At 45.6% G+C, this 14,907-nt stretch overlaps 1 protein-coding gene across 3 annotated transcripts; it reads right to left on the bottom strand.

Moving 5' to 3' along the window:
- Positions 1–7,829: 7,829 nt before the first annotated feature.
- prrx1b (paired related homeobox 1b) lies at positions 7,830–14,662 on the bottom strand. Of its 3 annotated transcripts, none has more exons than XM_067230598.1 (5): positions 14,088–14,662; positions 11,149–11,324; positions 9,629–9,810; positions 8,249–8,314; positions 7,830–8,020 (listed from the first exon to the last, which is right to left on the bottom strand). In XM_067230598.1, the coding sequence occupies exons 1-5, from the start codon at positions 14,332–14,334 to the stop codon at positions 7,888–7,890; spliced, it is 804 nt and encodes a 267-aa protein (XP_067086699.1). In that variant the 5' UTR covers positions 14,335–14,662; the 3' UTR covers positions 7,830–7,887. The 3 variants fall into 3 exon arrangements, with proteins under 3 accessions (XP_067086699.1, XP_067086697.1, XP_067086698.1); XM_067230597.1 differs by having other exon boundaries at positions 7,875–8,020; positions 8,253–8,314; XM_067230596.1 differs by lacking the exon at positions 8,249–8,314.
- Between the last annotated feature and the right edge of the window lie 245 nt (positions 14,663–14,907).

Below are 14,907 nucleotides of genomic sequence, written 5' to 3'. Positions count from 1 at the left end.
GTCAGTCGCGTGCTTACATCTGGAACCCTCATCTGCATTTTAAAACACGTGATGTTATGACGAGGAACGGCCCGCATTGCTTACAAGTAGCTATGACTTTACATATAAGTCTGTTAACAGCACAGGTCATTGCAAGTGCTTATGGCCTCGTTCACAAGGCTATAAATTACAAGAACGGTTTTGACTGCAGTGTACAATTCCCTAAAAATAGCTTATATTTCTAGCTTCTCAGCATATAAAAAATGATATATGAATTAATTATAGCTAGAACAGGGGGGAGAGACACAGAAACGGATTTAACTGTCAAAAAGTACCCAGAGCTGAGAGATATGCTGCTCTCTCTCCCCCCCCCCCCCCCCCCCTCTCTCTCTCTTCTCTCTCTCTCTCTGTTTCTGTCTCTCTCTTGCTCTCTCTGTCTGTCTCTCTTGCTCTCTCTGTCTGTCTCTCTCTCTCTCTCACACACACACACACACACACACATAAAGTATGTCTCTACTTAATCACCACCTGACTAAGCTCGGCTTAATTATGGTGAAGTTTCCAGTTAATTTAGCAAATGAGTGTGGATACCAAGCCTCAAACACATTAGTTGTGACACAACACAAACAAGCAAACTGATGGCAGCTGCTAGATGGTTGCAAGGGCACACACACACACACACACACACACACACACACACAAAGAAGGCCTTTCATGGGAGTGTGTCACCTGGTGGCCAATTCACAAACTGCATGCTCTCAAAATATCTGATCCCAAAATTCGACCTAGAAAACTAAATGATATATCTCAAGCCAAAATAATTATAAAAAAAGTTTCGTTCATAATTACTCCAGCAGTTTCTGCATCGAGTGAATTACTGTTGGATACAATATGGTGCGCAATATGTTGCTTGTAAGGAAATGGGTAAGAAGGGCGGAACAACGAATGCTCATTAGAGTCGGAGTACCTCGCGACGGCTCCAGCTGCAGCCGGTATAACGTCGCGCTCTGCGCTCCGTTGGGTGCTGGCGCTCTGCCCTGGCCGCAGAGCAGATCCCCGTGGATGTAAACACTGTCAGGACTTCCACCGAGAAGTCCCATTACTTAATGATAATCTGAGCTCAGGTATTCACGTCTCACTTCCAACTCCAATTAGGCCAAGGCGGAATCAAGCCTCAGGGGTGGATCTGGGCTGGCTCTCTTCCAAAATATATGTGGTGTGTGGTGTGTGTTTCTGTGTAGGGGAGGTTGTGTGTGTGTGAGTGAACGCAAACATACATGTGTATTGTGTGTGTGTGTGTATAGGCAAGGTTGTGTGTGTATGAGTGAACAAAAACGTGTGTTGTGTGTGTGGTTGTTGCTGATTACGAGAGCATGTGTGTGTGTCCTCGGTCTTAGCTTTGCTGTAAAATAATCCCACGTTTCCTGTAGTTTGCCATCAGTCCTGTGCAGTTTGTTTGAAGTTGTCATAATAGTTAGTGACACGCAGGACGAAGCCAGACGTTTTTCAACTGACTGTTAATATTATTTCATTCCTAACAAACTCCTCCCTTCAATTTGTTTGGTTACTTATCAATTCTCTGGTTTCCGTGGAAACCCGCAAGAGGCCTGTGATGTGGGAGAGGTCTGAGGCCGTGGGGGGGAGGGGGGAGTGAGCTCACAAAACAGGAAATACATCACATTCCGCCCTGTTCGCCTTTGAGCCACAGACTTGTTGAAATTCACCTTGTCATTCGCTATATAAGAGGCCCTCAAGAAGCCTATACACCCCCTTACACACACACACACACACACACACACTCACACAAACACACACCATTCTCTGTTTCAGAGCCACACTCACCTTCGCTCATTACGCAGTGTATTACATCCTGTCTCTGCACTCATCTCCTCCACTTCCCGGCTCAACACAGCTTTACAGACCGTCACGGCTCAGTCGCTGTGGAAAACAGAAACTAAATTCCGAGGAGTTGGTGGCAACAGCACACACAGAGGGAATTATGAAAAATTCTCTGCATCAACAGAAACATTGTTTATTGGGGACCAGGCCGCCTGTTCAGTTTTCAGAGCGATCATGACTGCATGGGGAAATTCCATCAACAGGACACTGGAATGGAACAAGCAAAGCTGAACTATTAGTCTTTGAATTAAATTACTTCAGTAACGTTTAATAGCAACTACTTTGTGAGGTAGAATCAGTAAAAGTTGGTTCTCATTTAAAGGCCCCATTAAACTGTGGAAATGTATACTTGAGGGCTACGTTGTGAGAAATAATCTGTATTGTACTGAAACAAGATTATCATCCTGCTGGGGGTGAAGACAACGATCTATAGTTCTTTCTGTCTCAATGCTAAAACATTATAGCACATCTTTCAGGATGTGCAAATACTTAGTAGAATCTCATACCTGATGATCAGAGGTGTAATTCCCACAGCTGTCATGTGCAACATGTGTTGTGTTCTGAACAAGGCTCTCGAATTATTCTTAGGCACGAGTCTGAAAATTTGGTTTATTGTCCATGCGAATACAACACCAACACATGTATGTGTGCGCATATGTTAGAGAATTATGGCGTTTCGAAACTTGGCTTAAGTAGAACTGCATGTGCCAGAAATCTCTGCTCAGAAAGCAGAAACAGTTCCCTCACTGGAAACGGAGAGGGCTCGGGAGGTAATTAAAACCAAGCAAATGTGCATAGGGACTCTAATGGTAAAAGGAAATTAGCCTACTGTAACTTCAATAACAAGGAAACACAGCAGTTAGGGATGGCTATCTTTTATGCCACCTAATCAGGTATTAGGTTAAATGCCATTGTTAAATAAAGATAATAAAAACATTTCCTCTCTGCATGTATTCCATCATGTGGCTGCCACTTACACTAAATGGATAATTGAGACAAAAATAAACTCTGGGGTCCACTTGCTTCAGGCCAGATAGATCGAGGAGTTAGCGTTTGGGTCCCTACCCCCTTTGGGGTTGCTAAAAGTGTGTGTGTGTGTGTGTGTGAGAGAGAGAGAGAGAGAGAGAGAGAGAGAGAGAGAGAGAGAGAGAGGAGAGAGATGGAGAGAGAGAGAGAGAGATGGAGAGAGACGGAGAGAGACGGAGAGAGAGAGAGAGAGAGAGAGAGGGAGAGAGAGCGAGAGTGCACGCAATGCTGGCAGTGGGGGAAAATTGAAGGCAGATTTTCCAAGTCAGGCGACGGCTCCAAATTGCTCGTTTGGACGGGGAATTTGCTCTGGCACAAGATGTGACAATGATATTCATTTCAGAACTCGCCCCCCATTTAAACAGGGGACTCACAGAAACGCCAGCACAACCAAAACTATTACTGAAAACTAAACCTGCCTTCAAAGGACAAAAAAAAACACATTCCTTACGGTAAAACTACGAGAATGATCAAAAGACAGACAAACGGACACACACACGCAAACACACACACGCAAATACACACACAGAGACAGATCCTTCCGAACGCACATGTACGTAGATTAGGGATGACCCTGGTAATGTTTCCTTAAATGAAGACAACTGGTCAGTATGGTCTGGATTAGCGACCTAATACAGATGGATGAGAGACGCTGTGCTCTTCTGCTCTGAGTTATTGATGTTCTGCTACATCAGGTCTGCTACGTCAGGTCTGCTACATCAGGTCTGCTACATCAGGTCTGCTACATCCGGTCTGCTACATCAGGTCTGCTACATCCGGTCTGCTACATCCGGTCTGCTACGTCAGGTCTGCTACATCAGGCCTGCTACGTCAGGTCTGCTACATCAGGTCTGCTACATCCGGTCTGCTACATCCGGTCTGCTACATCCGATCTTCTACGTCAGGTCTTCTACATCAGGTCGGCTACATCCGGTCTGCTACATCTGGTCTGCTACATCCGGTCTGCTACGTCAGGTCTGCTACATCAGGCCTGCTACGTCAGGTCTGCTACATCAGGTCTGCTACGTCAGGTCTGCTACATCAGGTCTGCTACGTCAGGTCTGCTACATCAGGTCTGCTACATCCGGTCTGCTACATCCGGTCTGCTACGTCAGGTCTGCTACATCACGATGTACAACTTTTGGTAGCTGTTGATGGAACTGGGCATATCGCCACAAGGAGTTGAGTTTATGCTAAAGTCTGTACAGTGTGTCCTCACAGAGGGACTGCTACTGCATGTGTTGCGTGACATTTACATTTAGTCATGTAGCAGACGCTCTTATCCAGAGCGACTTACAGTAAGTTCAGGGACTTTCCCCCGAAGCAAGTAGGGTGAAGTTCCTTGCCCAAGGACACAACGTAATATTGCTCGGCCGGGAATCGAACTGGCAACCTTCTGATTAATAGCCCGACTCCCAAACCATCTGACTCCCATCTGACATGTCCGTTTCGTGTTCTTCTCTGACCTGTTAGAAGCTGCAGGGACAGACAGCGTCCAGCAGAGGGAGGGAGACAGTTGCTAATCACAGGAAAGAGTCCGTACTGTCTGACATCGTGTGATGATGAGTCAGTGAACTGTCATGTCGGAAAAGAAGACTCACGGGTCTAAGTGTCCAGTAAGTGGTTTTTTTTTATGTGGGCGTAGATTTACAGTTTGGGGATGTTTTGAAAATTCTTTGAAAATGGGAAAGTCCCTTTGCCTTCGATGTGCGTTGGTCACCTACAAATCTCTCTCAGAAATCCATGAGCAAAACGTCTCCAGCCAAGGACAGCTAATAAAAGCCTTCAAACAGCGAATACTTAAAATAGTTTGGCTGTCGTCAGGGAACATGTATTGCCCAGAGGAAATTTCAGGATGATTATATGGTGACGATGTCGCTGAACACACGACATGTCAGAAAACCATAATTGGTGTTTTAGTCCCTCCTTCGCAGTCTCCTTGGGCCTCTGCCAAATTAAAAAGAAACAATTTCACACAGTATAAACAAGGCCACAACAGCGAGTTTGCGATTTTTGCTGTGAAATCTCAACATGTTGATACAGATTTAACATGTATGGTCATCATAGGGCCAGGCTTCCAATCCAATCAAAATCAACCGCAATAACGCTCTCTCTAAACAAACGAAGATGCCAGTGTCAGAATATTGACTTCAAAGTCAATCAAACACATTCATAAGGCTCCCCTTCTCTCTCTCCTGTCCTATGGGTGCATCTGTGTTTACGAGGGCGTGTAGTAAAAGTGACTTAATCACACAAACACTGCCGCCCCTCAGTCAGCCTGACTTTGCGTGGAAACTCCACATCTCAGGACATTCTTTTGGTTGTTCACCCAAACCACACACTGTTAACAGCTGTGCAGTATTTCACTCCGTCCTCTTGGATCTGGAGGTTCTGCGCAAAGCTCTTTCCAAAACCACTCATTAATAAAGTATTTGTGATTCTATGGCACTGACAGCACTGACAGAGGCTATGATCGTGGGAAGAAGGGTGAGCGAAAGACAGAAAGGGAGAGAGATGGAAAGAAGAAAGAAATAGCATCGGGAGAAAAGTATGTGATGGTATAAATGTCTCTCTCACGCACACACACTTGCACACACACACACACACACAGACACAAGACACACAAATGTGATAGTATAAATGTTTTTGAGCTCTCTCTCTCTCGCACACTTGCACACACACACACACACACACGCGCAGACTCTCCCCCCCACCCTCTCTCTAACTGTCTCCTTCGTAATGAGGTCCAGATGTGGAGGGGAGGGGGGGGTGGTGCTTGTATGTCAGGAGCGCGGGCGGAGAGAGACGGCCGTCCGAGGGGACTCTGTCAGCCCTGATGGAGTGGCCGAGGCCTGGGGCGAGGGGTGCGGAGGGCGAGGGGTACGAGGGAGGGGAGGGGGGCAGGGGGGTGGGCGGAGGGCGCAGGGCGGGGGGTCAAAGGGGCTGAACATCTGGTATCACTTCAGGTCAGCCAGCGCTGCCCGTGAAAGGTGAGATGGGGGCCTGGTTGGAGAGGAATGAACTGGACATACATACCAAACACAACCCTGGAACTGCCCCCTCGGGCGCCCGTAGAACCAACATTGACCGCTGACCAACACTGCCCCGCTGCCCTCGCCAAACAACCACTCACTCACAGTCCTAACAAGCCTTCGGAAATGGAGCGGGAGAAGGTGTTGTCGAAGGCTGCCGAACACCCGAAAGCTCTTAGCAGGGAGCACTAGTCAGTTCTTGCCGATGGATGTTTGTTTACGACAGGTTATGAAGGGCCAGAACTGAAGCACCTCCAGTGACAGCCTTGTGTTCTACAAGGCCTCTGGGGCCCTTCCATAGCAAGAGGATTTCCCTGCACATAAATAACCTGTTTTTAAGATGGAAAGTTTAGTTTGTGGTAATCAGCAGAAAAACGAAGAGTAGGAACTGCCTGAGGTTTCCAGAGTTGCTTCCTCCAAAGGAGAAGCTGTCCTCAAGTTGTAAATCACTCTTTTTATGGTACTTGCGAACCTTCCAAACGGTCCCCTTTATAAAGTTACCCTTTTATCGTTCTTGAAAAAGAAAAATCCAGCTTCGAAATGGAGTAATCAGATAAATGGTTGTTCAGTTATGGGTATCTGGTCCATTTACTGGCTTCAGCTACGACTGACTATTTGTCATGACAAAGTTGTCATTTAGTAGGGTCATAATATAAAGTCCTATTCATCCAGAGGTTTTTATCAAATAAATATGTTGATGGAATTTGGACTTATCGCTTCAATTGACAACAATATTTCAAATGTGTTCATATTTGAAAGGCAGTCAGAAATATGGGCTTACCCCCAGTAGGTCTAGCAGATGCAATCTTCTTTGTTGCTATGGACAGATCTCTGTTCACCCTAGCAACCGAACACAGGGGGACTGCATTGCTTGAAATGCATTTTATTAATATACAAGGTTTTCTGTTACAAATAAAGGATATTATAGGAAATGAAGATAGGCTATGGTCTCAAGTTCAGAAAGACATGAGCCTTTCCTGTATAGGGTACCATTACATGAATCAAAATGCGTTGAAAATGTTTGCTTGTCAGTGGTATAAAATGGAAAGAAAAATGTGAAAACAAAATAACTACAAATGTATGGATGAACCCTTGCAACCATGAGCCATGTGTGTTTGCTGTCTCTTTTCAGCATGTTTTATTATATATATTGTAATCATCTTAATACTGTTACATCCCAAAACATCAATAAAGACATAATACTTTGCGAATAATACCAAAACCAAACAGTCTATTTATAATACGTCGATCCACCTAAATAATGTTAATCAAATATGGATCTTTGTTGCAAGGATTCATAGGTTTCAACACTCCAACTAACACTGAATAGAACGTCCATATTGTCATTGTTGATTTGAGAGTTGGTGGTCCCTGTCTGGTGTTTTAATCCTATCCAAAGCGTGGCTCAGAGAAGATATCGAATCCCCAGTAGTCCTCACAGGGGTCTCTTGAGCACGCTTACCTGGGCACGGTGGGCAAACACAGAGAGTCAAGATCGGAGGATGCCTCTCCGTGGAATTCTTTGGAAGCTAGTCCTCCATCGAGTCCGTACCGAAAATCGAAAAAGGCAAACTACTCATCTAGCCGTCTAAAACGTCCCTGTCTCCATGTCTTTCTCGTCAGTACAGTGATCAGCGGTGCTCAGGGGAAGGGAGGCCCGCGGGGAGAGGCCTTGCTTCTCTGTATCCGTCGGGTGCTACAGGTTTGCGTATAGGTGGCACGTTCGTCGAGAGAGAGAGGTGGAGTTCAGGACCAGTGAGACGTCAAGCTCAAATTCCGTGGCGGGGAAATCGGATGGTGATCGTCCCCAGGGAGTCACAGAGGGGAGGAGGAGGAGGGGGGGGGGGGAGGTTGGACGTTAGAGAGAGAGAGCCCCTCTCCCATCTCAGCCCCACCACTGCAGTCTCCCTCCCCCGCTCTCTCTCTCTCTCTCCCCTGCCTCTCTCCCCCCTCAGTTGACCGTGGGCACCTGGTTTAAGCTGTACTCCTTGGCTTTGAGCCGCAGGTTGGCAATGCTGTTGGCCATGTTCATTCCCTGGGAGGTATTGGTGTTGGAACATGTGGGAGGGTAGGTTGCCATGGCACTGGGGGAGAGAGGGGCACAGAGGGCGCATGTCAGATCAACCGTTCCGACCGTCATTCCAATCGTGTCACACAAAAATCTCCCCCCCCCCCCAAAAAAAAAAAGATGATGAAAGCATACATTAATTTACGGTCGTGAAATCTCTATTTTCACGCACTCAAGTATTAAGACACTTGTTACCAAAAAAAAAAAAAAAAAGGAACCACATGTAGAAAAGAAGAAAGAGTACTTGCTTTCTGAGGGCAGTATTTTCTGTGGCACTCGGATTGGCCCTCCCTCCGCCATTGGATACCAGCTTAAGAATATATAAATGGCGATGTATGTATTAGCACCACATTAGTGTGTTTCAATAGCAGACCTGGGTCAATTATTATTCGCAAACACACCGCCAACTACTTTGGGTACACTTGGTTTACACCACCCAGTGCCATGAAATCATAAAGTCAGTCCCGTACGGGCCAACTGTGAGCCGAATCAAATGCGCCTAAGCTACTTTCGAATACTTGCATTCAATTCAATGTAACTGACCCAGGTCTGTTCAGTTGCATTAATTCTATCCAGGTAATGTTGTCTGTGCTAGGCTAGGCTAGGCTAACAGCCCCGCCAGAGCCTTGGGCACTGAAGTTCACAGGAGCTTTTGGCCCGTGTGACAAGGTCAGACATTTTATCCTGAGGTTCATACGGGAGGATTACTGTAAATCATAACCAATGTAACCAGAGTCACAAAAAATCTTGCCCAGTGGAGCGCCAGCGACTCTCTTACGCTCGTTATTTGGTGTTGCATAGCAGAGAAGATCACAGAGGTCAACCAGGGGATTTTATACGGTTTGTTTTCGGATTATCACCCCGTCAGGAGAGGTCATCGGATCTGGGCTCGCCCTCATGCTCCCTCACACAGGAGGGACAGGGGAAAAGCACAGCGCTCTGAGAGATTGGTGAGTTTAGTTAGAGACATGCGCTGTCCTTGGGCTGTTTGTTTCGTGGTTCCGACTGCTCGTGCAGATGCATGCATGTTTTTGTTTGGAAAAAGAAGTCTGCTTTCAGAGAAGTTGGTTACAAACTGTTGTAAAAACACGTAAGGATAGAGAGAGGAATTTACGACCTGAATGGCAACCAGCAAGCCTAACCGCTGAAATGGAAACAAACAAAGCCCATGCTTTTCCAGCGTCGCTTTGAACCAAACTTCAGATAAACTCTTTGCTATTGTTTATGGAAGCGAAAGGTCAAGCGCAGTGACAGTTTCATTCGATCCAGGTGCCATCCTGAAGGATCTGAAGGGTAAATATGAAGGTATGCACAGGTAGGAGATGGACAGATGTGAGTGGAGGAAATGAAACAATAACACAGCCAGGTCGGCCATGGTGAGGTGGGGATATGGGAGAGGATTGGGGGGAGAGGTAAGGAGGGGTGAGGTTAAGCGGGGGGGGGGGGGAAGAGAAGCAAGAATAGGAGCCAGCATAGCATGCTGAAAGGGAGCTGGGGGTGGGGGGGCATGGAGAGCGGTTGTGTTGGGTGTTTTGAGGGGGCGGGTGAGACAAGGAGGGATGAGCGGGGGGGCAAGGAGGGGACGAGGGGGCGATGGTCGGACGAGGGGGCGATGGGGGTCTACCTGTAAGGAGCAGCGCTACCCCAGGAAAGGTAGTCGTTTGGGCGCGGCGCGGGTCGCGGGACGATGGGCTGCTCCACCGCCGTCACGTCGCCGGAGTACGACTTGAGGAGGGAGGCGTTCTTGCTAGCCAGCATGGCACGTTCGTTCCTGCGAAACTTTGCCCTCCTGTTCTGGAACCACACCTGGGGACGGAACAGCGGACACGGAGGCTCATCGGCACCATGCAGTCACTTTACAAGAGCTTTCAAAGTATCACTTCCATATCCTTAAAGTTTGCGTTGCTCCTAAATGGTTTTGATTACTTAAGAACCCATAAGATTGTGTGCGTGAGTTAATTTAGGCTACAATGGGCTTGTTTTTGGACCTCCCTGCAATTTGTATATACTCTCCATTCAAGCAGCCTGTCTCCTCTCTCTGAGGGCAGATGCAGCACCGATCACCAACACACACAAACCACACATCTGTAACTGCCCCTCATCCTCCTGTTTCTCTAAACAGAGGAGGACCCTGTCTGGAGGTGCTAATGTTATTCCTCGCTGTGAAATCAAATCCGTTATTAAACGCAGTGGAAGTGGAGGGGCTCTGAGAGGGGCCCAGTGTCCGGTTACGCACCACCTCAGGAATGAGCCCAAAGTCTCTTTTATCAAAGGATTTCTGCATCACTCTCTGCTACACATTAATCACAGATGTGCGCTCTTTCTATGCCTCTCTCTCTGTCTCTCTCCCTCTGTCTCTCCCTCCCTCTGTCTCTCTCCCTATGTCTCCCCTTCTCTCTTTCCTTCCCTCCCCCTCTTTCTCTCGCTCTACCTCCCTCCCTCTGTCTCTCTCCCTATGTCTCCCCTTCTCTCTCTCTCTCTCTCTCTCTCTCTCTCTCTCTCTCTCTCTCCCTTCCTCTCCCTCTCTCTCTCTCTTTTTGTCTCTCCATCTATTTCTCTTCCTCTCATTCTCTTTCTCTTCATTTCTTTCTTGCAACTCACTCACCCTGTTTCTCCTCTGCCTTTTATCAAATATATTAAAATGATCTACAGTGATAGACAGTGACCGCAAATCCATGTTCTCAAACTCCAAAAAGAATGCAAAAGAGTGAAAGCACTCTCGCTTGCACGCACGCTTTACCCAGAAAGCTTCTGCACACCAATATAACGCAGTTCAGCTTGAGAAAACCAGGTGATTTGGACACATTTGACCCTCTCCTAGATCCTGCATGGCATTTTATGGATACGGAAGAATCGTGATGTCTATAGGGCACTCTATAGACTCAACAGGACATTTTATAGACTCAACAGGACATTCTATAGACTCAACAGGACATTCTATAGACTCAACAGGACATTTTATAGACTCAACAGGACATTCTATAGACTCAACAGGACATTCTATAGACTCAACAGGACATTCTATAGACTCAACAGGACATTCTATGGGTTGTTTAGAATGTCCCGAGGATCTTGAGATGGGACGTGGTAATGCCCTGGGGGGTGAGGTGGCGGGGATGGTCTCAGAGAGGAGGGAGAGCGTACCTGCACCCGTGCCTCGGTGAGGTTGACCCTGCGCGCCAGGTCCTCTCTGACGAAGGCGTCGGGGTAGTGTGTCCTCTCGAACACCCTCTCCAGAGCCTGCAGCTGGCTGCTGTTGAACGTGGTCCTGTTCCTCCTCTGTTTCCTCTTCTTCTTCTCCTCCGCGTTCAGCTGCTCGTCTGCAAGGCCACGGAACACAAGTCAGAGCCTCGCCGGAGAAAACAGGGCGAGGCGAGACGTGCACACGCTAACACACACACGCTCACAAACAAGAAGGCACACATATCTCTCTCTCTCTCTCACCCCAAGACTGCCCTGTCATCGAGTGTATCCAACGCTCTCTGTGTTCATCTCCCCTGTGTCACCATTGGGCTGTTTGTTGTCACCATGTTGAGAGAGGCCCTCTTCTGTCAGTCACCACCTCTCTTTATTATCCTAACTCCTGGTATCTGCCCTGTCTCAGAGGATGCCCCTCTCTCCAACTGAGGCCCACAGTTGCCAGTAAAGTATAAACACAAAGAAAGAATTCCAGTTTCGGGTAGTTTTCTCGATTTCTTAAAAACGTCCAAACTCGGCCAGGGCAAGTCCACAAACGTAATATGTTTCGAGTAATCAAGAGGAAGTGCACTACTTTAGTATATCAATAAAGTCACCGCATTGACTGGGCATGTTTATAAGAAACACGTTTACATCGAAACCTCTGAACTTTCCAGGACGACGTTCGAACAATTGCACTAACTAATCCAAAATGGCTCCTAATTTTAAGTTTTTATGTATTGTTCTTACATATTTTTTTCTAGGTCATGCTAATTTTCCTCGGTAAAAAAAAGAAGACACAATTGCAATAAAATATAAGCTGTTTACAAAATCGAATTAATGAACTATGCAGGCCTTCAATTTGACTGTTCCAAAACGTGTGAAACGTACCGTTGACTATAAGACCAACAATAAATCCACAGTATACGTTACCTCCTCCTGTCTAGACAACCATTTTAATGCTGTATTTATTCTCAATAAATGTTGGACCGACATTCCTCAATCTTTGTATGACTGTGTTGTGTCACGCGCCTGTCAAGTCATTTCTGTTTTGCCAGGTTTTAAAAGTAATCTCGATCGAACATGTTTTAAACGGTTATGAATTAACTGTGAACTGGTGTGTTTAAGCATCTCAAAAGAATCATGTATCTTAAGCACCAGCTAAGCTCCACGGTTCAAGTCTTTGGATAAGTAAAATAATGACCCTTTTCATAGTTATTATCAGCAAGACGAAAATAATCAACATAGTTGGACGTCCACATTGACGCTTAAGCACAAGAATTGGAAACAGCCAATTTTAACGTAAATTCAAATATAACAGAATACGTGTGAATGGTGTTTTGTCAGTTAGTTAAATTTAGTTGAATTTGTTCCTAAACACTCTTACTATAATTCTCTGAGTTGTGGTCTGTCTGGCCTGCATGTGAAGACAGGCCGTCAGACAAGACAACTACAAAAGTATACAGCTAATTCATTATAACTTTATTAACGGCAATAAATCTGTCACAAATGTGCTAATCGAAGATTTTGCATTTGGATTAAATCAGTTTAGTATGAAATAATATAGGCTACAGCACATAAAGTTTGCCAAAATAATTCTGATTTGCTTAGTTCTTAGCAGTCTCTCTCCCATTTGCAATAGTCTAGAAATGTTTAATCTAAAATGTTGTTAGACTGCATCTAAAAACGTTTAGATAGAAGTTACATAATCCATTTGTTATGTACATATTTAGAAATCTGAAGAACTTTAATTTAAAAAATAAATCTGACAGGGTCTGAATCAGAAAAATCTTAATTATGTTTTAGAAAGTTTAGGCCTACTTGACAATAATTTACATGATTTGTATAGTCAAATCAAATATTCTTTGAGAAACAACAGTCTAACAATGACCAAAACTGTGTGTTTATGTGTTTACAAAACCAAGACTAAACATCCAAATGATTAACTATGCTTACAAATCTATTCAGACTATTCTTAACAAAAGAGCCCGAATTGCATTATGTAATATGATCTCATAATTGTTAGCCCTGTGACCGGGTAACACATTTAATTATGACAAATGATTAGGTGTAAATATTCTGAAATTGTTTGACAAGCGAAATAACTGTGAATTATCGATGTAAGCTCGGCACTTCCTCCTGCATATTTCTCACACCGGTCCGATTTACCAGTAAAATAACAATAACAGTCATTAAACCCTAACGTTTCTGTCAGCCTCTCCAAATGACTTTGAATATGAGAGCGTATCGCTCGAGACTGACGCGTTTATTTACTCTCTCAACGGCAGGGCCGAGTGGGGAAGCAATGTTCTATTGCTTTTACTGGGGCGTATCCAAGTTTACTTGAGTCGACTATTTCCCACTTTTTAAGGAGTTCTAGACAAACCACGTTGCAGGCTGAACCATGGAGTCCATCACAACAATTGTGGATGTCTCAATGGTCGTGTTTTGATTTATCATTGTAAAGCCTGACCTGTATTTTACTGACCATATCGACCAACGTCGCCATACTTCGTTGACATCAAAGTCCTAATGTTAAATTAATGGCCTTTTAAAGTAGCCGTCAGAGATGATTAATTACCCCCATCACGATTCAGTCCATGCGTGATCGTTTCAACAGACCAGGTATCTACACAGGAGGACTGGCCAAGAGGCCTTCTTAATGAAAATAAATGCATTGTGGTCAGTCTGTCATTTTGATTATAAATCAGAGCAGTACTTAACCCTACGAAGATGCCCTCTCAGATTAAGCGGCTCATCAAAACACTCCAATCTCACTCTGTCCATAGTTTCTATACAAATCCAAATTTACATATAAATTTGATAACCAAATGATATGTAGTAATCGCCACTTAAATGTCTGTGGCCATAAGAAACTGCCCATAAGGGATACACTTCTCACTTACTCTCCTGCTGAGTGGTGTCGCTCCCGCTGGTCAGTCCCGGGGACTCCAGCATACTCCTCCCCGCCTCGCCGACACTCTCGTCCGCTTGGGTCCCAACCATTTCCCCGGCCTCTTCCAGATCCAACAAGTGGCTCACTGAGAAGTTCTTTTTCGCTTGCAGGTTTTCCAGATTAGAAGTAATCGGGCTCTCCAGGCGGTTTGATATCGTTGCTTGCCTGTCCATTACATGTGCATAGCTAGAAGTCATGACGCAAATGTGATACAGTAGTGAAAAACTGAGCAATTACAATAAGCGAGCCAAATAGATCCTCGAATACAGAACGCACAAACAACGCCTCCAAGCCAGCAGGGTAGACCTTAAGTTTTCCAAGCAAAACGACGTTTGCTTACATCCAGCCTCAATAGCATTAAAATTACTTTGAGAGGCGGAGAAAAAAAGCTTTTTTGTTCATCTGGTTTTCCCGATCACAGAAAAACCATCCCGTCCGTCCATTCGGGCGCGTAAACAACAAATAGGTCACAAAACAAATGCGTCCCGTGTCTGGGAACTCAAGAAGTCCACACAAAAACTTCTCTTCCACTTCCCACTCCTGTTGACTCTCGGTTACAACTGACTGAGCTTAGCAGAAACTGCTGATCCCAAACAGATGCGCTCCTATGTGCGTGAAGCTGGCTCGGCTCAGCTCAGCTAGGCGCGGGGAGGCTGGCCGTTCTCTCTCTCTCTACCTCAACCTCTCTCTCTCTTTCTTTCTCCCTCTCTCTCACGCTCTCTCTCCCCCCCTCTCTCTCTCTCTTTCCCTCTCGCTCTGTAGTAGGCTAC

This window comes from Osmerus mordax, chromosome 27, assembly GCF_038355195.1.
Source record: "Osmerus mordax isolate fOsmMor3 chromosome 27, fOsmMor3.pri, whole genome shotgun sequence".
NCBI classification, from domain to species: Eukaryota; Metazoa; Chordata; class Actinopteri; order Osmeriformes; family Osmeridae; genus Osmerus; species Osmerus mordax.
This window is presented reverse-complemented; position numbering and strand designations above follow the sequence as displayed.